At 32.7% G+C, this 26,948-nt stretch overlaps 1 protein-coding gene across 1 annotated transcript in view; it reads right to left on the bottom strand.

Annotated features, from left to right (window-relative positions):
- Positions 1-323: 323 nt before the first annotated feature.
- Rim (Rab3 interacting molecule) overlaps positions 324-26,948 on the bottom strand; it is a 205,762-nt gene continuing 179,137 nt past the window's right edge. Inside the window, exons 20-23 of the mRNA XM_085951592.1 lie at positions 22,545-22,770; positions 19,893-20,090; positions 17,548-17,682; positions 324-2,464 (exon numbers count right to left, since the gene is read on the bottom strand). Of these exons, the coding sequence (XP_085807718.1) occupies positions 2,462-2,464; positions 17,548-17,682; positions 19,893-20,090; positions 22,545-22,770 (562 nt within the window). The 3' untranslated portion in view covers positions 324-2,461. The remainder of the gene's footprint in view (positions 2,465-17,547; positions 17,683-19,892; positions 20,091-22,544; positions 22,771-26,948) is intronic.

Below are 26,948 nucleotides of genomic sequence, written 5' to 3'. Positions count from 1 at the left end.
AAACAAATAAAACAAATATATATTATCGGATATTGGGGTTAAACGGTCGTATGTCACAATAAAGTTTGTTTAATGATTTTCACCGTTTATAGTGAAATAATGAAATTTTATGGAAGCTTTTGAGCTTTGTAATTCCCAATGAGCCATTTAAAAAAAATGGGATTTACCTTAAAAAATTTCATCATAAACTAAGATGGCGGAAACCTAAAAACAACACTGTATTATTAAAAAGAAAGTTTTATATAAACTTTATAATACTTTGTTTATCGGAGAAGGTTTTAGTGACTAAATATTATTTAATAACTAATATTATGATACCCATTTTCTTATTATGAATAATATAAACAGTGTTCAACGTAAATTTTCAATACAATTTAATATCACCATCGAATAATTAAATCTGGCATATTATTACAAAATATAAAACATGTCACCTCTACGAGTGAATCTGTTAGAGGTATAATATGCAGAATTAATTTCTGAAACCGAGAAGTAAAGTGACGTAGAGTATAAAAAAAAATCTAAATCCTATCATTGATTTCGTTCACTATTCGTCAACATGACCGTATGTATACATAGCACGTTTTGTTCTGTATAAATTCGGTCAACAGCGTAAACATTCTAAGTCACTTTACAGCTCAGATTGAGATTTGTACATGGTTCATAGGGCTTTTAAGCATAATGCATAGTGACAATATAACTACTCATGTATTATTTCCACCCACACTTTTACAATATCCATACATTCCGCCATTTCAGCCACTGTTCTATATTCAAATGACACTAATGTTACAAATCTTAGCAATTTATTAAAGCTCAATTATTTTTTTTATATATATATATTATTAAATGAGTTCATTTATGAACATATTGGATTGTGTATGTATATATATATATACCTTTTTGTTTACAATATTACGATATTAATATTTTTAATAATAATAATATAATATCCATCTTAAAATTCATCCAACTGGGTTTAATAAGTATTTTATCACATATATTTCAAGGTTGATAATAGTATAGTATATTAGAATGCATTACAAATTTAAGCGGTATCATTTAATCTTTGAAATGTGTCATTTTTCGTCTGGATAACAATTAATAATATCCGGTTTGGGCCGCTCCGCGCGGACGTCAGCCGCAAAACGTGCGCCGTGTGACGCAGGCCTTTGCGAAACGAAATATCCAACAATGTCCCATCAGATGCGAATACACATTCAAACCCATATTTACAGTCGCATCTCCTTGTTACACTGTATACAGCATTTTTTGTCAAACATAAGTCATACACATTGAATATTTACACTTAAGTATTGACTACGCGTACACAAAACGGCGTAACCCAAAAGATTTATTTTATATGAGCCGCAAAAATGCGGTTGTCAGCTGGAAAATTTTTATAATTTAATAGGAAAAAAAATATAAACAAATAAACATGTCTATGGTACTTTTTGTGAGAACCAGAAGATAAAAGAATAAAACACAACGATCGCCGAGCGGCTTATAATGTCATGGGTCCCAGGCTCGATTCCTGGGTCTGGTAAATACACATATTATTTTTTTAAATTCTGATTGGAGTTAGAGAATGGACCTAATAGGTTTAACAAGTGTCTAACATCCATTTCTCGTAAAAAAAGCTGTTAATACAACCTCCACTCCGTGGAGGGCCATGTGACCCTATCAGGATCGAACATGGTGAAGTAGTAATATTAAGACAATTTTATATGTTGATGTGTTAATTCAACTCATGTAGTTAATCCTTACTGCCAAAAGTTGGTACGTATCAAAATCATGATTTAAAATTTGACATGCCCTCTAAAATCAGGCATAATGCTAATTTATTTCTGCTTTATGTGCATGTTCTATATTATATTCAATGATCTTGATTTTTTTCTAGAATATTCATATTTATACACATAATCCGTTGTTAACTCTAAATACCTAAATTATCGACTTACCAACTTTTGGTAGCAAGCTCACTAATTACGTAAACGTAAACAATTTTAAATATTCAACTAGGTGGATACGTAATTAAAAAATATCAAGCATCTAGCCTTTTTTCCAGATATTATATTGTATTTGTTCATATAAAAGAAATCTAAGAGCATTCGGTTTTACGCCTTTTTGTTAAAACACTTTTCATGTTGATAAAATCTGCTAATGAATATTTCGTTTCGGCAACCGTGTTTATAGTTAACAATTATTTATTTCATAGACGATTTGTCTCAGATGTGAAACATTATTGTGATTTATCTCTTGCGAATTTTACTTGTCAGTCTTGTTTCGGGTGTACGTTGTGAGTTAGCTTCTTCTTGTCGTGGACATTTGCTGGCTGGGTATTGTTTAAAAATATTGTATGCATTGTGAGCATTCAAGAAATGTCAAAATGATGTCTCATCATTTTTAACTATCACCGTTCGTGTTTTTCCAAGATACCAGGGGGCGCGAAACTCCAATGTTACTGCAAACAAATAATTAACGTAGTTATTTAAAAAAATATTTTATCCTAAGTACACTATTAATACAAAAATACGACATAAATATCAAACACATAGTTGCAAACAGAAAACACCTAACCCACAAAAATAAATATTACACTTTAAACGTTAATAGGATTAAATAGAAAATCAGTCAAAACTTCTTCCTGTATTTAAACCTGACTGATTAGTTAAAATAAATAAGGTTTTATAGCCAATCAAATTTTTGAAGTTAGACTTCTTTTGGCGCGTTTGGGAAATCAGATCAGAGCGTATTTTTGGCGTGTGACATATTGTAACACATAATTTATTTTTTCACACGAAAAAAAACGCACTCGATTGGATTCGAACCACCGATTGTACGGTTATCAGCCGAACGCACTACCTTTACGCCACAGTATGATACTGCAATCGTGACGATTATACAGTATAATATTATAGTTTAGAATTGTTCCGTTGCCTAGGCAGCGAATTTATTATTGTCGGCCATTTTCAATACACGTCAGACTGACAGTTGGTACTTTAAAAATAAAAACAACGATAAACCATTATATAATTTAGTGATATAAGTTAAAGTGTATAGAAATAAATCAACGGCGTTCCAATAAGCGTTCCTTTTTTTTGAGTGTTTAATTTAACAAGATAATTAAGAGCTAGTCAAAGAATCTTTTTCTTAAGATTTTTTTTTTAAATTTTTATGTTGCTAACAGTGAAATACTGTCCATAGATGCTGTAAATGTGAAGCATCCCCAAAAATAAACAGAAACTACTATGCGATAACAATTAAGAATACGCCCACGATGGCCGAGTGGCTTAAGCGTCGGTTTATAACATCGTTGGTCCCAGGTTCGAATCCTGGGTCTGGAAAACACACATATTGTTTTTCAATTTGTGTTTGTAGTCAGATGGACATAATAGGTTGAGCAAGTGGCTTATGTATATTTATCGTAAAAACCTGTTAAAAAAAACCACCCTGTGGATCTTATTAGACTCGGACATAGTAAAAAAAAGTATTTAGAATGTAATTTTATGGTGAGCTTTACTTAACTCTTTCTAAACGTTTTCTATTATTAATAGAACGTATCTAAGTATTTTTGCAATACCACATACCATACAAATTCAAATAAACTATTTATTTTTAATAACATATAGGTACCTATGATTTAAGAATATTTGATTATTTATTATTAGTTAGTGAATACACAATATGCAGCGAATTGTAACAAAAGATCTCTACAAGAAAAAGTTACCGCGACAAACTGATTGCCATTTTTTCATACATCATGCTTATAATATTATTATCATTGATTATAATAAAAAATAAATTAATGAAATAAATACATAATAATATTTAGTATTAGAATGTTGCTCAGACAACATTCTACCCCGTTTACCCGTGCATAGATTTACTGTGCACAGAAAGAAAATGTATGGGGAAACATGTATTATCCTGCAGTTGGCAAGATTGCGTGCATAAATCAAACAAGATTGGAAGCTTCCAAATAATTGTGATGATTTTTTCCGCGTAAGTAAGATCTGCGCCTGCGCAGTAGAACAATATTGGCGAACCTGCCGGTAAAAAAACGAACTACTAATTTTGAGTTCCGATTTTCAATACGACCTATCAGATAGTAGTATAAAATAACAACCTCGCATCTCGCTTACTCTTAAAGAATGAAATTGGAGAGACAGTCAGCACTTTTACGTGTAAACAGTTATTGTCATGACAGTTTAAAATAAGCACAATTATTGCCGTCAGTAATTCCATGAATGCGTACAGGCGCTATTCTACTTAACTGTAATGACAGTGATACCGATTTTTCAGTCAGAAATATCTGTCAATTCCAATATTATTAATACAAATATACAACAGAAGATAATTATTTGTTATAATTTATGCGATCATGTGTAGATAATTTTATTTGTTTGTTGATTGGGTGTTTTCTCCTTGATTACGTCAAATCATTGACATTCGACTTTCAAGCATCTTTCTATACTATTCAATACAAAAATTATATGTATTGAAATAAAGATAATTTTTATATTTGATTCATTAAAAATATTAAAAATGCTTTATGTGCGCATGGACAGACTAACTGACATTTATTTATGGTAGTCAGGGTTTAACTATTATTTCGAAATTATCGTTTTTTTAATAGAAATATTTGGATTGTTAGTGAGAAATATCGGCTAGGAAGTTATATTATTTTTGCCAACATAAAACATTTTTTTAAATTATTATTTACTGTGAGAAAAATTAAGATGCTTGTTAGAATGAAACCAATGTAATATCGACTAAAAGTATTATCAAACAAAAAAAGACTGGATACCTTATATATTCGTCTTGATTAATCTATCTGTCTATCTGTAACGCGTGAGTGAAAACATAATATGTTTATATTATAGTTATATAAACTTGTAGGAGAGAGCAAGATACGGAGAAAACGTATTAAAGGGTGTAACGTGAAACATTAACGTGAACGAAAATTCAAGATTTGAAAAATAAACCGACCATTTTAATCGCGTCGCGAAAGAAAACTTTCATAATAGTTTGACAGATGCTTGCAGTGCAGTACTACCATATCGAGGGAATGGGACAACTGGACTCCGGACAATTGGACGCCGCACTGGCGTAGACACGTATACAGAACGTAGACGAGGTATTTTAATCATCTATCTATCACTTAGTAGTTTTAATTCATTTTACTCTAAACATAATGTATTCTTTATTGCGGATTGAGAATTACCATGCCTAAGGCTTTATATAAAATAAAAAAACTCTTTTTTCGTTGGAACTTAAACGTATACATGATTAAATCATTATTTACGTCTGCATATTTACATTCTCACCAACTATTATATCATAATATAATTATTTAAATGTAAATTATAATATTAAATATATAAGTACCTATAAGTACCTAACGTCTATTTATTTTCGAATTCCGTGGCGTCCAGTTGTCCCGGTGCCATATCGTCCTAGACCCCATATCGAGTATTATAGAACGTATTAAAAGGTTTAAAGAAGTATGGCGCTTGGTGGTGGTGGTTAATCAAAATAATTAATGTTGCAGAACTAAGCCACATCCAAGAATGTTGAAAGATGGAGCTGCCACCTGGTAATTTGTATTATATTATAATATAATTGTGTAGATTCTAATTTTTATTTATGAATTTGAGACTATAAAAAATACAAAGAAAAAAACCGATAGATATACACAATAAAGAAATAAACTGATTTGTATTATTAATTATTTGATTTATAGGTGCACGATCCTTTATCCACAACACTATTTCAAGTAGTCCAGTAGCATAACATAAAAAAAATCGAAAAAAATAACTAACTTGAAATAAGTTTTCAGTACCAAATAGTACAATGTCTAAACTGAATGTCAATAAAATCAGACGATAATTATAGACAATTATAAGTTTCTTTTGAGACATCAAACGTCTACTAATTTAGACTATAAGTTGTGAAAGTTTCATAAATACCGTTCGAGCAGTTTTTGACTTATAACCAAACAAACAGACAGACAGATAGGTACTCCAATTTATAATGTACAGGTGATCAGTGAAATTCTATATTCAAAAAATTCTTTGGTTAAAAAGTGGACATACAACGTTTGAATATTAACTAAATACGCCCCATGCCATGTACATTAATTTTCTGCAGTATCTGCATCGAGATAATATTATTACATTGGTTTGATTCTCATAATAAACACATTTAATTTTCAGTATATATTATAACTACATTCACACATGCATTAACTGGTTTTTTTTCGTAAATTTGTATTAAAAGCTTTAAGTAAAAACCACGTAAAACACCAATTATTAATATGCCGTTTTCATTAAATTGATATCAAAATAATTTAAAATTGGTAAGGTTACGTGGTTTTATCTTGTTATTTATAGTACCTACGAAATGAGTAGTTAAAAATACACAAAATATTACAATGTTGACATGGAGTAGGAATAAAATAATAATATTTATCAAAAAAATAAAATTAATATCTGTACTTAAGTAGATTTTCATTTTTATTATTGTTGGTATTCTTTGAAAATCTTATATGTCAAAAGAGTTTGCATTAACTGGTAGAAACGGTTAATGAGGCCAGTAATTTTATGGTTTAAAAATGAGCCTCAAGAAAACAAAACTATTACCTACTAGTATCAAAAACGGTGACAACAAGCACCAACTAAAAGTGACCCATCATTACATGGGTCAATGAGAAATGGGACCAGTCTCAGGAAATAAAATCTAGAATTAAGATGGAAAGGAGTGCCTTTCTCAAAATGAGACGCTTTCTTAGCAGTCGAGACACATAGGTCTGAGACTTGTTATATTCTCTCATTTATTTTCTATGGTATGGAAGTATGGACGCTAAGCCATGAGATGTCACGGAGACTTGAAGCTGTCGACATGTGGCTATATAGACGCTTCCTCAATATTCCTTCGACTGACCGGGTGATAAATGTTGAAGTTCGCAATCGAGTTGGAAAGTATCGAGAAGTTCTGCGTAGTACCAAAACCAGAAAACTACAGTACCTTGGCCACATGAGAGGACAAAAGTACTCAATATTTACCTCTGTATCACAATACATTAAAGTTTTTCACATAATCACATCAATGTCACATGATTTAATGGGTTGCTTTTATTAACCAATTCAATACACATTTATAAGAAAAAATGTTGGACGACCTAGCTAGATTCATTTTATAGACAATTTTACGATAGTTTATTAAAACTGCTACATTTTATTAATTATATGTTTAATTTCAATATTATTTCTTTTAAAATTGTGTAATTATTGAAATACTGTAAATTATAATTGTCTTTCTAAATATGTTGGGTTTCAAGAAATTTAATATTTACAAAATTAATAAAAAATGCTTTATTTTATTAAGGACAAGTGGCGCCAAATTAACACCGCTTGTCCCGGATTACTTGGTCAAAACAGCGGCAAATTGGCGCCGATTATCTCTAATAGAAGTCATAAACAAAATAAATATTTTACAATGACTGGTTTTGCATTTCTATCTTATTAATCTCTGTTCTGTGGTAATTAATCTATTCTGAGACATACGAGTTTTTAAATGGTAGTTATTTTTGATAAATATCAATTATAACAATATGTATGTACTTAATTAGGTTTAAGATTTATCTGCAATTTATTTGTTTGTGATAATTATCAATAATCATAATACCTTTTTAACCATGCAGACCCATTGTCATATTCAAAAGGTTACTTAACCTTAGTGACATTAAATAAATATTAACCGTAAATTGACATAGGAGGTTTGCAAAGTGGACCAACTAATACATACAGATATTTTATTATACTATTTGACATTATCAACCCGTTTCCAGGTTAATTAATATCTACTCAATGCATATTTGCGTATTTTAAAAACCACTCTGAACACACTTATATAATTATCTTTCATTTCAAAAGGCATATAAATCTTAACACAATAATTTACATATACGTTTTAAGTTTTCAGGAGTTTTTGACGTGTGTTTTTGGATGTGTATACCTTTTAAAATAATAGCACCTACTCAATTAGTTATTCAAACGTCAATGTATATAATTACCCACTTCACTCGAACTGCAAATATCCAAAACACCAATGACATCAACATGCAAGAACAATAATTACGAATAAAATATTGTTTCACATGAAAAACAAAATAAATAAATAAATAAAACCAAAACACAACGACAAAAAAATACTTTAGCTCAAGAAATAATATCATTTATTCCAAGTATTCAATGTCCAAAGTAAGTTTAGGCACGCGAAAAAGTTATACCGTAATATTAACATCTACCCTTTGGCAATTAGATCGAAACTGGCTTCAGTCGTTCTATTAACAATGAAATGACTGCAACGCAGACATATATTAATATTACGTTTTATTTAACTAGTAAGTGTTATAAATATCGAAAGTTATCCATAAGGTGTGTTAGTAACCAACATATTATCTGGCCACATATTCCTCATGTTTTCCATAGTATTTTGTTATTATTTTTACAACACCGAAAGCCGATATTATTCTTTAAATTGTTAGATAATTAAATTGAAAATAGTATTATTTCTTGTGCATAATTTTTTTAGCATTATCCATCCATAAGTTATGATTTCCTGTATTACAAATGGATTGAAATGAACAAACACGTATACATTAATAGCACGAGAGCTGGTTTTAAATTCAATTATAAATAACCGTTCAATTTTTGAGATACTAAGTATTTTTTTTTAAATATCGAAGCACTACAAAACCATACCTATTAGATTTTTTTAATGTATTTTTAAATATGGTGCCGGATAAGACTCAAAACTGCATCTACGGGATTCTAACCAATGTGTAGGTACGGTCAACAATTAATAGTCATATAACTAAAGGGCCATCCATAGACTGAAACCGTATACGGTTTAGAACCGTGTGCTATGCTAAACTTATAATTTTTGTTCATGAGAATATATTTTCACTAAGTTTGTAAGTGTACGTGTATGATATAAACGTATACGATTAGATGCTTGTAATATACTTTGTAAAAATATATTTCCATGAACAGAAATCATAAATTTAGTATGGCACAGGATTCTAAGTCGCATACGGTTTCAGTTTACGGATGGACTCTTAAGCGCTTTCAAAGTTTCGTTAATATCATTGGTTATCATAAAAATAGTGTATCTTGCGATAATCGAATGTATGGTTCCGCAGGTCAACCAAATTCTATGCACAGGTTATCGTGCGGAAATAGTTTGTTTAGGTTTTTAACCTAAGTCTTATTAAACTTATGAGAGAAACAGAAATTTGCTGAAAGCAATCTAGTTGAAAATGAGCCAAAACTTTTTGAAATTTTGCAGGTATTTTAGTTTTAAACCACGTTTAAGACTTCTAACTAATTAATTATATAGTTTAAGTATAATTTTTATTACAATTCATGTATTGATTCTTGAAATATGGTAACTAAATTACCCAATATCAATGATAATCACACCGAGGTAGCATAGGACAATTTAACTATGATTTAACCTTCCTTCTTTGAACAATAATTGCGTACATAAATTTAGTTGATCCTCAACTAGACTCGTGTCCGGAAACTTGTACGTATGCAGTTCGCCGTATCACACTTCAAATGTTGTATCAGAAATAAATGGCCGTATATTAACGACCGTCCAACCTATTTGGGTCGTATAGTACTGACATGAAATTCATTTCTAAATGAAACACGGTTCTTGTCGGCTTACACTTTACAGGAAGCCAGCAGCCAACATTTTTTTTAAATAGCCGATATACTGGATTATTCGTTAGGTTAGGTTAGGTTTTCATATTTGAATTTATGAATGTTGCAAAAAACAGCAATGGAAATTGAATTAATAGTCATATAGAATCTAATAAAATTAGAGACCGTATATGGTCATCTCTTTCCGATAAGAAAGCTCACGGCGAACTGTGCCTGGTGAAATGTTTGACGTACAATTTACATGTAACCAACTAGACTTTAAGTGAGTCTATTCTATACTTATTGTAACAATTACAATAAGTTGTTGTAATTGTTGAAATAAGTGCTATATTTTAACAGCACCTCTCTTGGCTGTGATAAAATTTCGAGCGAGATAGACAATTCTGACTGTTTAGACGGCTAACTTATTGTAACAATTATAATACCTCAATACAAATATGTAATAAATACTATCACTTTATCACTTTAGCGGTCGATTGTCGCCTTGTGTATAGAATAGACCCGCAGGTCATGTAACATCAACGGTGACCTCATGAAGTTTGTGTAATAAAAACAGAACGGACAAGCGAGCATTGTCATTCAGGTTAATTCAATTATTGTGAATGGACAGAAATTCATCATAATTTATGAATGGATAAAAGCAGTTTAAGGGTCGCAATAAAAATGTCAACGAAATAGTGCAGAATTATGTCAATATTATTCGTGTTGTTATGGCAGAGAATGAGAGAGATAATAATTAAAGTATGCTTTGGTATTATGGTTGATATGACGTACCTAAGACAGTTCTGTGACAACAACCATACAGGGAGGTTCAGGATAAGGGATTTCAATAGGAAGTGCGTTATGGCATGTGGATGTTATGTACATTTCACCATTCTCTGATGCCCACTGCGACACCTCAACCATATAGATTTTAACGTTCAATACTTCACTTGTTGGAAGGGGGTGGTGGCCATTTTGTTACCAGTGGTTGGATTGGGGGATATCATGTTCTGTTATAATGTTATTATTACACACAATAATATTACAAGAAAAGGAGTAAAGATTGATTTGTTCACCTCGGTCACATTTCCCTGTGTTTTGATTTGAATGAAAACATTAATAATTTAAATGATTAGCCTAATTAAATTAGTGAAAACAAATGACATTGTATTATTTAATGAAAAAATATAGTATTATGGCATAATCTATAATGAATAAGTTTATTAATATTTTGTCACCGCAATATGAACTGAAATTAGATTAATCTGATATAATCTAATCTATCGGACTATAGTGTCGTGGGTCCCAGGTTCGAATCCTGGGTCTGTCAAGTACACATATTGTTTTTCAATTTGTGTATGAGTTAAAGTATGGACCTAATAGGTTGCGCAAGTGGCTGACATCCATTTTTCGTAAAAACAAAATCTGTTAATAGAAACCTCCACGCTGGTGAGGCCCATAATAGGATCTTATTAGGATCGAAAAATATTGAAATTGAATAATTATTTATCTATCATTTTCTCCATAATGGCAATAATAAATTTTCTTCCGTAGGGTTGCTGCCAAAAGTTGGTAAGTCGATTTAGGTACTTATTTAGAGTTAACAACGGATTTTATGTCTATATATAAATATTTATATTAGGAAAAAAATTAATGTCATATATATAATATGATATATAGAGCATGCAAATAAAGCACAAAGAAATTAGCAATATGCCTGATTTTAGAGGGCATGTCAAACTTTCAAATTGCAATTAATCCATAACATGATTCCGAGACTTATCAACTTTTGGCAGTATTACGAGATATCTCAAAATATTAGTGTTTCTGTCAGTTGTAGTTAACTGTAGCTACGCAGTTGTAAGATTTATAAAGATATCTACTTTTTCAAAGTTTCATATAAAATAATCTCATAAGTAATGAGTTATCTACTTATTGCACCATAAATTAAAGAAATATTTTATATTATAGTAACCACAGTATAGTTAGTCACTTTTCCAATACGAATAATATCATTGTTGCTTTCCGTTGACAGATTGTTCAACATAACATTTATGAAAAACACTTTTATTATTTATTTTAAAGATGCTCTCTCGTTAACTCGAGATAATGTATCATTTATTTTGGCAAGTTAGATGCTATAAGTAAAATATAACTATAATAAGATAGAAGTGAATCTAATTCATATTGAGGTGACATAATCATTATACTATACTAAACAGAACCACTATGAATTATTCTTATGTATTTATATGTATAAATTTTATATTTGCAAAACTATGTAGTATTTTGATGAAAAATGTATACAATATGCACTGTGATAAGAATCAACATCTTTTAGAGATAAAAATTTTCTAATATAAGTAAAATTATATGTTCAATAACTACACGTAGAGTTACTGCAAATATATTAAGGAATTGTTGCTAGATTAAAAGATTATAACTTTAATCTAGAAGCTGTGTTTTATAATCTTAAAAAACGTTACTGTGATTCTGCTTAGTATTTATAGTAAACAATGTGTACATTAAATAGTATGATATTTGAATTTATTGTTTTAATGAAATAATTACACATAAAGAAATAGTACCATTTTACACTGCACAGGTGTAGCAACATTAAAAATATTTTTTGCTTAATTTGCTCATGTTCGATATTCAAAAATAAATTTAAAACAACTGCATATGCATTGTTCTAAAACAATCGCTTATAATATTATTTGACAGTTAGTTAAAATGGCTTATTAAAATGAAATTTACGAAATTAGTATGTATTGCAATGCCTACCATAATGTAGTAAGCCTTTAAGTTAATTAAGTTTGCATCAAAAAATCAAAAAAACAAACGGATATATTAAAATCAATCAAAAATAAGTATTTAACCAATTGACAAAATTAAAGCTGTGACATAAATGTTGGTACTTTTTCAAAATAATTATTTTGTTGATTTTAAAACAATAAATGACACATTGAACATAATGACAAGAGTAAATATGCTTCTGAATTACCTGTATATGAAAAAAATAGATGTGGATAATATTATAATATGGCAATTAGATATGATTATTAATAATATTCAAAATAGTTACCTATAGCACAAGATAAGAATTATGGATACACTTAATTGAAATGAAAATATGTGAAATTATTATATTGCAACGGGCCTAGTAGTGAAACAATCATAGAATCACCAAGGCTTTGATAAAATCACATATGTATTGTGATCTCACAGGGTATCGAACCCGCAGCCTACGCACGAGATGCCATATGAATACAACAAACCGATAGATATGTATGTATTTATGCTGTGGCGAAGGGTGGAGGTAGAGTCTTAAGATCCAACATAAATAGTACATACATTTTTTTTCAGTCATACGTATTTATTTGACTTGAACTAAGACTACTAATTGCAGAAGGATAGGTTGGTTTTTAAAATTCAATAATTATTAAACCTGACGTAAACCAAGCCATGATAGATATTCGTCAAAATATATTCGTCTACCTGTGAAATATTTTGTATTTATATGGCTTGGTTTAGACAGAGCTTAATGAATTAAAAAAAAATAAACACCATCATCATCTGTAATAATATATATTCTTAATTCAACAAAAACAAATAAGTATGACTGAAAAAGTGTGGATTATTTTTGTAGGATCGTTCATAGCATACCAAACTATTATGGTTTGGTTTAAGCAGGGTTTAATTACATTTTAAAAACTAACTAGCGCCGATTGCAATTTATATTATTAGTTCAATAAAAATAATTATTATAACTGATAAAGTTTTGTGTGTACTATTTATGTCGGATATTAACAGCCTGCCTCCACCCCTCGTCACCGGTTTTATGAAATAGTAGTTTTTTGTTCCTTGTAAAATACTACCATAATGTATTTTTATAAGTTGTGTTCTCTCATGACACACGGAGCATATTATGAAATCCACACGATAAAATTAACTATAATGTTAATTAATCTTTCTCTCAGCCCCATTCTTGGTTTGCTGAGATTGACGCAAGCGAAATGCACATTGTTATGCAACTGTGTATATTAATATATTCAAATGTGTTTGTACTCTGTTCTAGCAGCCCCAACGCAGATCAAACGATTGGAAACTTTCAGAAATAAGCTGATATTTTTAGGTATGAACTGTTTTAAAATGAACCATGTCCAAAGTGGCAGACGACATAAAAAAACTGATATTTTATAAAGTTAATGGCCCCACCAAACCACAATCTCCCCGCACCACACCCGGTCTTAATCGAGCGTATCACGGGACCCTACGTTTGGTGTGAATATTCTAATATATATAATATATTTGTGCATATTTTTTATGACTGGGAATGTCTCAGGAGCAGTAACCCAGGTTACTAAATTAATGTGCTTTGGCTGAATTTACATGACTTTAAGTTAGGAGTACCCATGGGAGAGATGAGCACGTAGAAGCAATATTAAAAATTGTAGAGATTTTCACGTTGGCAGTATGACGCGGCATATTTTCTAAATGCAACAAAATTGGCGTTCGTGGCGACCGGGTCGGACGGTTCGATGGGCCCAACAGCTGGTTGAACCAACTTGAGCAGCTCTTCCCTTTCCGTACACATTTTAGGATATTCCCAGAGGATGTCGTTTGCATCCTGTATTTCTCCGCCACATGGACATGGTGAACGGTGTTTGTGATTTACAGTGAAAACAAACATTTTATTAACAAGTTTGTATCTGCATAATATATTATTACCCATTGAAGAGGTTAACTCGAAAATTCACATTACGCTGAAATTAAAAATAAAGAGACAGTTGAACATTGAAAAGAACCATGAAAATAAATTTAACAACTTCTACAACGATAAAAAAATGGGATTGTTGGAATGAATAAAATTATATATGAATGAAACACTAGTTAACTAGGCTAAGTCATTATTTTCATTTGGATACATTTAATAATCTATAATTTTTGTTTGAAAAAAAAGAAATGTGGAGAGGTTAGAAACATTTAAATTAAATGGCTAATCCATTAATTATTAAAAAAAAAAATACTCGAATAACTATATTTAAAACTATAATCATTCTTATACTAAACGCTTATCTGGAATCTATATACGATGGTAATATATTATTGTGTAAATGATTTTAACACATTTAAAACCATCTCATATAGACAATAAATTTACATTTGGCATGAGAAGGTAGTTGGATTGTCTATGACAGGATTTAAGAATGGATAGTTAGTAAGAGAGGTCTGTGGGACGATTTATTTATAATATAATAATATGAACGATTTTAGATAATTCATAAATAAAACTGTGTGAATATGAACGTGCCGCTCTTAAAGTTGACATTTATTTTTTTAATACAATATAATAATATAATATATTGTTTAAATTTATTAGATTGTAGGGATAGCAGTCATGGACTGATGTTTTAATTCAGAGATTTTAGTAAGTATTAATATTTCCAATCCTGGGGTTTAATAAAAACATACAATTTTGTTATAAATCCTTATAATTAGCATAATATGGAAAGTTAACGGATCAAAATTATTCCGAGATTGCAAACTCGAGTTATTTGATAGATGGAAGTGATCAGGTAATTTGGTAGCCGCTATCGAATTCGAAAGACACGCCACCATTTTGTTAGCGATAGTCTAGTTAGACGTCAGTACCGCAAGGCTACATGGCAAGAATGTAAGAGCAATGGTGATATTTTATACGATTGTCTAAATGTTGTATCTATCTAACTAATAATTTGTAAAAACTGTATCTATGTTACTAAATGATTGTGATACTGTTTTATATTACTAAATCGCCGTAAAGGCAGTGGTTCTAGTACGTATGGAAGTGTTACGGTTTCTAATTAGTTGTTAAACTCTATTTGTGAAATACAGAGATTGGTGTCAGAATTAATTTTTAAAATTGTATTATTATCTATTGTTACAAAATAAAAACGAACAGATGGATAAAATGAAGATTGCTCTGATGGTGACTGATCTCTATCCAATAGGGAATGGTAAAAGAAGAAGAAAAAATATAATATACTAATCAGTCATTCAGAGGCACGAAATGAAGGAGCAGCTATAGACAATAATATGTATAAGACATATTACTTCTAAGTATATAAAACGGTAGATTCTTTTAGTTTTGGGTAGCCGTCACGGAAGGACATGTGAAAGATGTTATTTTGGGCAACCTTCATTCTACTTTGAGTGAAGCAGTCTATTGTAAAGGGTGGAGATCTTGGTTACTCGGAGTATGGCTGCATTTTGAAATAGTCATGATCACAAACCATAAGGGAATTACCGAAAGAGACATAAATAAATAATAATAACCATTGTGACGCTGGAGTTTATAGCTCGAAAGAAGCCAAGATTTGATAAATTTACTTCACATATTCCATTTAATTCTACATTATATTTCGTTTTGAAAGCTAAAGATGGAGTTTTTTTTAATGATTTGACAATGGTATGTTGACAAAATTGATTTTTTCTCAAACAAAAGAAATCAATGATACAATAAAATAGCTTATGGGGAGGGTAGGACTTCCTTCCAGTATAAGGCTGATGTATATGAAAACATAATATCAATTTCGTAGTATCAAATGTAGCAGAAGAACAGATATGAAACTGCTTTGGTAAAGTTACTTGTACAACTTTATTTCACTTGTACTTTATACTATAATACACAGTGATGCCACGTATAGGTGGGCAGATCATGCGTTGCTTAGTGGCAGCAAATGAAGGAACGAATACGATCTTCAACACTTTCTGAGCAGTGACTGTAGATACTTCGTTATAAATATGGAAATCTTTGTTAAAAACATTACAAGGGAGCCTCCATACTTGTCAGTGCCAAAAATGGAATTAAGCAGCGTAATTAGTCTGCCTAAGGGAGGCAATTTGCATAGGGGACGTCACCGATAATATAAACAATCTCATTTAACCCATCCGCTCCGCATACGTGTCGTTGATTTTGGATACTTAACCTTTATCATCGTTTGCGTACAAATCGCCCGATTTGAATCCTTATTAATATATTCGTAGCTTTAACTATCGAGAGGTATAGCGCCTGTACACGTGCATAGAATTACTGTCGGCAATATTGCTTATTTTAAAATATCGTGACAATAACTGTTTACACGTAAAAGTGCTGACTGTCTCTCCAATCTCATTCTTCAAGAGTCATTTTATAGTACCTTTTTTGACAGGACGTATTGAAAATCGGTTAACTTCAAAATGAGTAGTTCGTTTTTTTACCGGTAGGTTCGCCATTATTGTTCTACTGCGCAGGAGCAGATCTTACTTGCAGATTAAAAAAATCAGAACAATTCAGAAGCTTCCAAACTTGTTTGATTCATGCACGCAATTTTGCCAACTTACTGCAGGATAATACATGTTTCTCCATACATTCTCTTACTGTGCACAGTAAATCCATGCACGTGTAAACGGGGTAGTAGCTTTGAATTTGTTAGCCGAATGAGTGGTTTATATAAAAATGTATGAAATTGCAACGAAACATAATAAACATATTATGATGTTCGCCAGTAAACAAAAGTCTTGATAATTTAAAGCGAAGTTAATTTAGTTATTTTAATGACTTCATCTCTGTATTCCTTATTCTACAAAACTAAGGGAAAGGAGAGGTTTAGGTTGGGCTCTGGTGTGTCTAATGTCAGGCAGTGGCCGCAGAATTTCGCACCCGCTGGGTCTAAAGGGTCTATAGGACTAGGGGTCTATGGGACCGGGGGTCTAAGTAGTGCGGGGCCGGAGGGGGCTACGCGGCGGCGGAGTCCAGACTGAGGACGGAGGTCCTACGCGAGAGGGCGAGCGACGGGGGCCCACTCACCAGCGAGGTGGTGCCGAAGAGTTTGTACCACCCGATCACGATGTTGGCGAGGTTGAGGTCGTCCAGCATGATCTGCGCTACGCCCATGAACACCTTCTTGCCCTCGATGCGGCCGTAGTCACCCCACACCGTCACCTGGAAACAGTTTCATTTTGTAACTTAATTACTATTCTTTAAAAGGTACAAGGAACAATCCTCCTTTATAACCGAGAATATTGCAAGTATACAGTTTTATTTATTTCAATATGGTGGCAGGTTACAAAACATAAAACAACGCATATAAACAAAACCACACACGATAACACAAAACCACGACGCCTTGAGATGTATTTATTATTGTTATGTTTTCGGCAAAGGAAATCCTTACCAACGGACCCCGACTCTTCACGTGGTCCAGTGGAAAGTGTATGTCAGTAATAAGACACGATAGATGTTAATCTTCAGTGATTTTTATTTGTCATGGTCTCAAAGTACAGTTACATGTTGTAAATAAAAGGGAAAGAACTCAGGATAGTTCGATCCGCAGTGAAACAACTCGGAGAGTACAGTTGAGTTAAGTTTGGAAAAGTTGAATAGTCCGGGTTGAATGATATTAGAATCATTTACAATAGTATAAATATGAAATAGTAAGTAAGTAATATAAGTGACCCTTAGTAATTCATGTACAAGCGTTTATATGTGTGTAGTAACACAGCTAGATAGGGTGGATAAATAATTGAGGTTGTAAATAAATCACACCGTTCGGATATTTTTAACTATGTTACATAATTAATAATTAGTAACTTAGGGGGTCGACGAATTAAACAAAAGACAATTTATTGTCATTGGGGAGATACCATATAGAGGGGAGTTATGGATACATAACATTATAATCATTAACACTGTGAAATTTAATTATATTGATTTACCATATAGGATAGGCCTTTAGCTAAATGCACATAGATTTTATGTATATTTAATAATATGTTCTGATAATTCGTAAAGCATTCATAGTCGTTCATTGGTCGGCGTATTGATATTAAATGGTATGCAGCCAATGAGGTATCGACTGATTAACATGGGGTGGTTTTCAGCCAATGAGATTTTATATCGAGTTTTTCAATAAATGCTACCTCTTTCCGGTAAGACGGTTACGGCGAAATGCAATACGTAGAATTAAGCCGGCTCTCACATCTAAACTCATCACGGCTGCCGCACAGCTATAAATCAAACCTTCTATGGACATCGATCCGATGTTGAATATGAAGCTCGCGCACATTTACCTAGCGACAGTCGCACGTAACAGATCCAGTGATAGCAGTGATATAAGTATATGCTCAGCCATGCGACATTTCTTTACCACAGGAAAAACTTGGCTATAAATCGCAGTTCTCAGTTCCCAATGAATACGACGAAATAATCATCAGAATGACCACCGCCTTGCGCTACAAAGAATTTCCAGGGTTTTTGCAAGGCGGTTTCATAGGCCCTGGCCGAATTCAAATTAGCAATACCCGATGCGGGTGGACGAATGGTTATTATTATTTCTCAGCCGGCACAATTTTCATTTGCCTAGCATCAAGTAGAGTAGTCTGCATGCTAAAGTCCTTGGCATGCAGTCCAAAGTCCAAAGAAACCTCGATAATAAATGCGAAGTATCCATATAGGCATTTAGAAAAAAAAAACCTCTTGAAGCGTATATATATTTGGATGCGGTGACCGGCGAGCGCGTATAGGAATGACCAATAATTTGTAGGTGTTTGGCATCTTCGACACGCAGCACGAGAAGCATGCGATTTGTTGATAGCAGCACTAGATGTTTTTTTCAAACTAGAAAGTCGCATTCGATCAATGACATTATAAATGGACAACGCACTCAATACAGTAGCTAACAAGTAAATTTGCGTATAGCGACATTCGTACATGTATAGGTAGACGTCACGAAATTTCCATTATGCGATATCACGCATCGGGAATTCATAGCAATATCACATTTATTGTAATGGCGTTAGAACATTGTTTCTAGTGTCAACGTTCATTTGAGCGAACCCGTTCGAACCGAACCATTCGGCAGACCCGATAAAAGGCATCGGGAATTTATAGCAATATCAACTTTATTGTAAGGGCGTTAGAACAGATTATGCCATTCGGCAGACCCGACAAAAAAGTGAGTGTCATTTTTTCCCCAGATGCTTCGTCCATATTAATATCATTGCATTCAATCGATCTGCGGAGCTCCATTTGGCAACGTGTATTTTGTGAATAACGATGACGTCACATCGACGTATTCGACACGTTGCAGACGAGGCCAGTTTAGATACACATTTACAAGGCGTTATTAGGAAATCAATTGACATGTAACTGACCTGTAGTACGCAACCTTGGAACGCTTCTCTGAAGGACAGCTGCTGTTGATAAAGGGGGTCTAGGGTTCTCCGCGCGTTGGTGGTTTTGGCCTTTGCGATGCACTTCTTCCCGTTCACCAGATACACTTTCACGTACGGTGTCGGCAGGACTCGGCAGCCTTGCTTCGCTTGAAGGCCTCTGGCTCGTATCACCTCAACCTTCAATCATGAAAAATCTCTGTTATTATAATGATACAAATAATTAATACATAGTTCTTTGTTATATCGATGGGTCAGTATTGAACGGTAACAAGTCAAAAAATCGACATTTCGCGATAATCGCAAAAATAAGCTCTTGCCAGTTTTGTACAACAAAAAAAAATCGAAAAAAATAATTTAGAAAGGTACCTTGAGAGCCAAAAAACCAGTATGAAATTTCACAAACTTTTAAACAAAACCATTTTTGCACAAATCCATTTCAAACGGTTTCCATTTAAAACTGGTGATTGACCAAAACGGTTCTGTTTCGAATATATACATTTTGACTTGTTTCCTTTTAAAGCTTGTCAAATCTTGTGTATTGTAAAATATTCAAATATTAAAACATGATTATCTCAATACTTTCGTTTTTGAGTTGTTACTGTTCAATACTGGGCCATCGATATATTGTATATATATAATTTATTATAAACCATATCCTTACTGTTTCGTGGTGATTCATATAGATAATTGCATATTCGCATTGGTAACTAGTTAAGATAATAAAACTTTACTAGATTCGAATTTTAGGTGAAGTCTATACTGAGTTATATTCATTCCTCAATACTTTTTAATGGCCAAAATTATAAATATTTTCTATGTTATTTTGTTGCTTAGATTGTTGACTTCGGAGGATTGAGGATTTAATTACTATTTAATTTCAAAATTTAAATAACATGCTAATTATATCGAATGGCCAATAATTAATTAGTGTACAACAGGTGTACCATCCGCGTGGAAAGGATTTTAATATTTTGTAAGGATTTTGGAGATAAATTTCATAATTGAACAGACCTCAGAGAGTCCATTACTCCATTTATAATATTGGGCAGTCGTTAATGAATTGCCACGCTGTTAATGTAGCCGTCACATGGACAGCAGTCGTTCTCTACTAGTTTGAACCTTTTCACAGTGCTATGTTCGTAGCTGTGTGAGTTCGTGTGATGTTTTTATGTTCCTGGTAAGAGTGATGAATACCCACGATGGCTGCGCGGTTTAAGCGTCGACCTATAGCGTTGTGGGTCCTAGGTTAAATCCTTGGTCTGGCAAGTTCACATATTATTTTCCAATTTGTGTATGATTCAGAGTATGCACATATTCCTAATAGGTTGAGCAAGTGGCTGACATCCATTTCTCGTAAAAACTAAATCTGTTAATACAAACCTATAAATCGGGCATGGTCAAAGAAGAAGAGAGATAGCATGGATTATGTTTGGAATAAATTTCCGTGTTATTGATCCTGTGACTTATGTTGTGTATCTGCTATTCCTGTGGATCTATTCTATACTTATCGACCGCTAAACTGATAAAGTGATAAATATTATCAAACTTAGGGTAGGTTTGTATCAAAATATTAGCACTTATTGTAACAATTACACGAAGTTGGTTTTTATTGTTGCAATAAGTGTTATATTTTAACAGCACCTATCTTGCTGCTGTTAAAACATCGCACTTATTGCAACAATAAAAACCATCTTCGTGTAATTGTTACAATAAGTGCTAATATTTTGATACAAACCTACCCTAAGTTTGATAATATTTATCACTTTAGTGTTCGATAAGTATAGAATAGACCCACATAACTCTTTGTGTCTTTTGGGGCCTTTGGTAGAGAGTGAAATTGAGAGTTACAAAAGTGCGCGACAATGTGAAGTTAGCTGAGATCAGTCAGCTGTATTCAAACGCAAGTTTGATAATAGCATTGTTCCGTTTTATGCGTCAATGACATTGAGCTACCTACTTTACAAGCTGTTTGTTGGCGAATTTAAAAGCGAGCGATTCAGCTACTGTGATTGTGATGATGACACACAAACCTTTCCATTCGCTGAGAAGCCAACAAGCTAGCAACTATTTTGACAGAACGTAGTTCGTTTTTTTACCGGGAGGTCGCTACTACGCTCTACTGCGCAGACGCAGTAGGCCCACACGCCGGCGTGTAGCGTGTAAAGTTGACCGGCTTTCAACTTTTTTCGGTAAATTTTTTACAATCTGCTTGTTACCTTGTTCGATGATGACACTGGGCGACTTTACAGGCAGATTGTAAATTCACCAACAAGCAGCTCGTAAAGTAGCTCAATGTCATTGACGCTTTACGAATTTATTATTGTCGGCCATTTGCAATTCCTTACGTAAACAATCGATTAAACGCCAGAGTGACAGTTGTTACTTTAAAATTATAGAAATAAACCAACGCTGCTCCAATAAACGGGCCTTTTTCTTGAGTGTGTAATTTAACAAGATAATTAAGAGCTAGTCGAAGAATCTATGTGATCACAAGTTTTGTTTTGTTACGCCAAAGAAGTATAACTTCTAACGCGCGTACATAACTACACACACCGATTTTTTTGGGTAACTTAGGGGGGGGTATGTGTAAGTTAAATGTCCTTAAATACTAAATACGTTTAAATAGCATACCTCGAGGAATCCTTTCTGGTAGCACATGGATAACTGAATGTCTCCAAGCGCCGGAGCGCCGAGGACCTGTCGCCCGACAAGCTGGCCTGGACCGAGCCCTTCGATGAAGTCGGACAATCCCCCGCCGCCCCCTCCGCCGCTGCCACCACCGCCTGCTTCCGAGGATCCGCCACTGCTGGCGCCCCCTCTGCCGTCGCCCCCCGTGCCCCGTACGCCGGGAGACCACCTGATTGCATCAATCCATGGTTAATTTTTATAGTAAGTTCGTATTTGGTCAATATTTACTTTTGTATTTCATTGATTTTAAGAACGTTTCGCCTATCTATTTCGATGATATACGTCAGTCATGATTTAACTGGACATAATACGTCGGTTAAAATTTACTGCAAGCAGTGATTTTCAAGTAATTTCGTTAAATATATAATAACTATTACTGGATGGAATCGATTCTTTGATGGAAAATGGTTATAGATGTCGTTTTTGTCGTTTTTAGGTATTTTCTAAGAAATGTTTCTGACCGTACCTATATTATTTTCTATAGTTATGACATCCTCAAATAGTAGTTGTTACATTTACCGAGCTAAGAAAATATGTCTCTAAATAAGGCGTTTAAAATGTTTGATATACCTAACAGTTTTATATCAAATGTAAATCTTGATACAAGCAAGAAGCGTAGTATTATACTTTTACAATGAAAACTATGCTATTTTTAATAAGTATTTTAAATTTCACCGGCTAAATCAAGCCAGTCTCCTTGGTTTACCAGAAGCGTACTTTTTAATTTACTTCTCATATAACCCGCAAGAAGAATGACAACATGGAAAAAGTCATGGTATTTGATCATTGAAGTTAAACGCCCTACACTGAAACCCGCCCCGCACCACACTCGGCCTTAATCGAGCGTATCGCGGGACCCTATAATTGGTGATGTGAAGCATCTGAAACAATTGGACTGGGAGTGTCCTTGGAGAAGATGCCCAAGACTTAGGTTGGGTAGTAATCGAAAAGGACGTGTTAAAATACACGATTTTATTACTCAAGCAATTGCAGCGATTTTTAATAATGTTATCTGTGATTAATAACTCGAGTGTGGTTATAAACGGTTTTACGAGTATTATCGGGTGCGTTAATACTCATCGAGATGGATTGTCATTTCATACTGTCTGCAAATTGGCAAATAAATGTCATAGCAGTAGTGTCTCCTCTACAATGACAAGCCATTTGCAGTTAACTTAATCAGTGGATCAGCGCATCTATTCTATATACAAGACTACTATCGGCCGTTATAGGCGGCTAACAAGAATAGTTTTTCATATTTTTGTTTTTAAGTATTATAATTTTTTTAATAAGCTAGTTGTAATTGAGTGGTTTACAACCATAGTTAACCAAGTCTGGTTATTTTTGAGTAAGCTAGGTTCAAACATAACATTTGAGTATTTTTAATTCTGTAAGGGTATGATTACAATTCTAAAGTGTTATTTTGAGTACATTTAAGTTATTGTGTCCCTTAGAGAATAAGAAATACTCAAATATTATGTTTGAACCTAGTACACTCAATACTCAAAAATAACCAGAATTGACTTGGTTCACTATGGTTGTAAAACACTAAATTGTTACATTGAGTGCTATGTTTTAACAGCACCTCTCTATGATGTGCCAACTTTTAGAGCAAGATATACTGCTTGACTGTTTAGATGGCTAATTTATTGTAACAATTATAATATCTCAATACAAACGTATGATAAACCACGCTCGATAGCGGCCGATAGCAGTCTTGTGTATATATAATAGATGCGCAGAGATCATTTTTTGTTTACATTTCATGCATTTAGGCTCCATCTCTATATAAACAGGGGTTTTCAACATCTTTCGTTTTTTTTTCTTCTGTAAAACTGTGTTTCAGATATTTCGAACCATTTGCCATCAGAGCACCGGAGTAGCTTTGGGAAGTCAGCTATTCCACTTGATTGAGGTGAGTAAAGATATTAAAAAGAATTTGTTAATCTAACTTAGTGAAAATACAACGCAAAGCTTGTTTTACGACGATAAAAGCAAAAATATTCGCCAAGCAACAATCCAGCTGTTTAAATATCAGTGAAAAAATCTACTCTCCTCTTACAAAAGACGCAAAGATTCGTCAAAAAGCATAGCAATATTATATTTCTGTTATTATGAATGGAATATCACGTATATTGATACACAGGGCGTACAATCATCTTAAAACCAGTGAAACACCTATATTATTTACCTACTTATAATATTAATCACAATTAATTTAATGTTCAAAAATCTAATTGTTTATTATTGTTTAAGTATCAAGACTGATTAGTAAAATAAACTTTTACACGAACTAGCAATAAATCTTTACTCATTAAATTTATTAATAACACAACTTGTTATGCGACTAGTTAATTATTAATATTGTATTTTATTAACAAAACTGTTTAAAATAGTTACTGTGAAATCAGCAATATTCAAACTTATAATATTCTGTTATTGACTATTGTTTGGGCCAATTATGGTAGCGCAATCCCAGACAATTTCTAAACTACCCATACCATGTTCAAGCATAGTATAAGCAAAGTCAGTTACCTCCAAACCATTACCGCGGTTAGACGGGTTACATGTTAATTGTACGTATTACATTTCACCGTAGCACAGTTCGCCGTGTGCTTTATTGTCGTGTACTGTACGGTCATCTCTGATTTTGGCAAAATTCATGAATTCAAGAATGAAAACCTAACCTAACCTAACAAATACTTCAGTATATTGGCTATTTTCAAAATTTGTTTGCTGCTGGCTTCTTATAAACCGACATTTCTCAGTACTATACGACCCAAAGAGGTTGGACGGTCTTCAATATATGACCATATATATTTGATACAACATTTCACGGTTCACTTCAGTGTGATACGGCGAACCGCATACGTACAAATTTTCGGACACGGGTTAGACGTGCGTAAAAGAAACATACATGTTGCTAGGTATTCGATGTACAAAAAAAATATTTCTTTATAATTTAGTAAAAGTGTTTTATTTGTTGAAAGTGGAATAAGTACTAAAAAAATTATGTTTTATCAAATTAAATTAATAATATGAAATAAATCAAATACATTTTTTTGTATGTTTGGATTAAAAATTAAACAGTTAAAAATTTAACTGGGCCTTCGAATGTTTCAAACCGACAAAGTTATATACCACGATATTAATCGACAATAGTCTACACAGATTTCACAGTGGAGTACGTAAAATAGTTTTGTTAATAAGCAATATCTACTATAATAATAATAATATGTTTAAAAAAGTAAATACTTACCTAAAATTATTACTGGGAACTAATTTGGTTTACACATATAATAATAGAAAATGCAGAACAACATCCATTCAAGTGGTTTTATAGTGAAATAAAAGTCAGTAATAAAAAAAAACTGTTGATAATTTGTTTGACAGGGTGAGTGAAACATTTAGGCCCGCCGCACACGGACTGGATTTTGCGGTTCGTGTCAATCGCAAAATATGATCCGTGTGCGGCAGTTTTTTGAGAAAATTTCAGTAGGTAATAATAATTATACTAATGCATCCAGGATGTATACAAGAACAACAGAGACGGATGTATAAGAGTATTTAAAGAGAGACAGTGAGAGGTAGAGATCTGTATATACGAGGGTATTCATTGAAAAATAGTGGGTAATTTTCTGTAGGCATAGTTGTATAAAATTAATGTATGTGCCAATATTAGTATAATTTTTTTAATTTAAATTTAGTACTTACTATGCGACTGTCAGGAGCGCTTCAAAATGTCAGAAAAATCTATCCAAATTCCACAACACCCGAGAGATAAACAATTTTTTTTGACGCAAATGCTGCAATCGATTCGTCAAAAGATTTAAAAATGGGTCTCGAAACAGTTCAAATTAGTCACTCAATAATTTTTAATCAAAAATTGGTAGGTATTTCTCACATATCGAATATAAACATTACCAAAGACAACTGACATCAAAGTAGCCCATAACATAACGATTCAAGTATATTATACAACAATGAACCACTAATATTTTTTTATTGTTGGGGCCTAAAAATAAGTCAGTGCCTCGGGATTCCAAGTCCATATACCCGCCACTAATTATATACCATATTATTATTTGAACGATCGGTAAAAAATATTATACGTATTTTCAAACAAGAACATCTTGTCCACGTATTAAAAATGTGAACTAACAATCCCCTCCAGTGCAGCTAATCGCATTTCCGTTTTCAAATTAGAAACGCCTCTACATTTATCATTTCATTTTACTCTCCCGTAGTGTACGGATCCATCAATTTATGTAATTTCAAACTTTTAATTATAAAAATATATTTAAGACGATCAGGAGTGATTTTCGAATTATTATTAGTAAACTTTTG

This window comes from Rhyacophila brunnea, unplaced genomic scaffold, assembly GCF_057557595.1.
Source record: "Rhyacophila brunnea isolate RB1 unplaced genomic scaffold, BYU_Rbru_1.0 scaffold_24, whole genome shotgun sequence".
NCBI lineage: Eukaryota > Metazoa > Arthropoda > Insecta > Trichoptera > Rhyacophilidae > Rhyacophila > Rhyacophila brunnea.
This window is presented reverse-complemented; position numbering and strand designations above follow the sequence as displayed.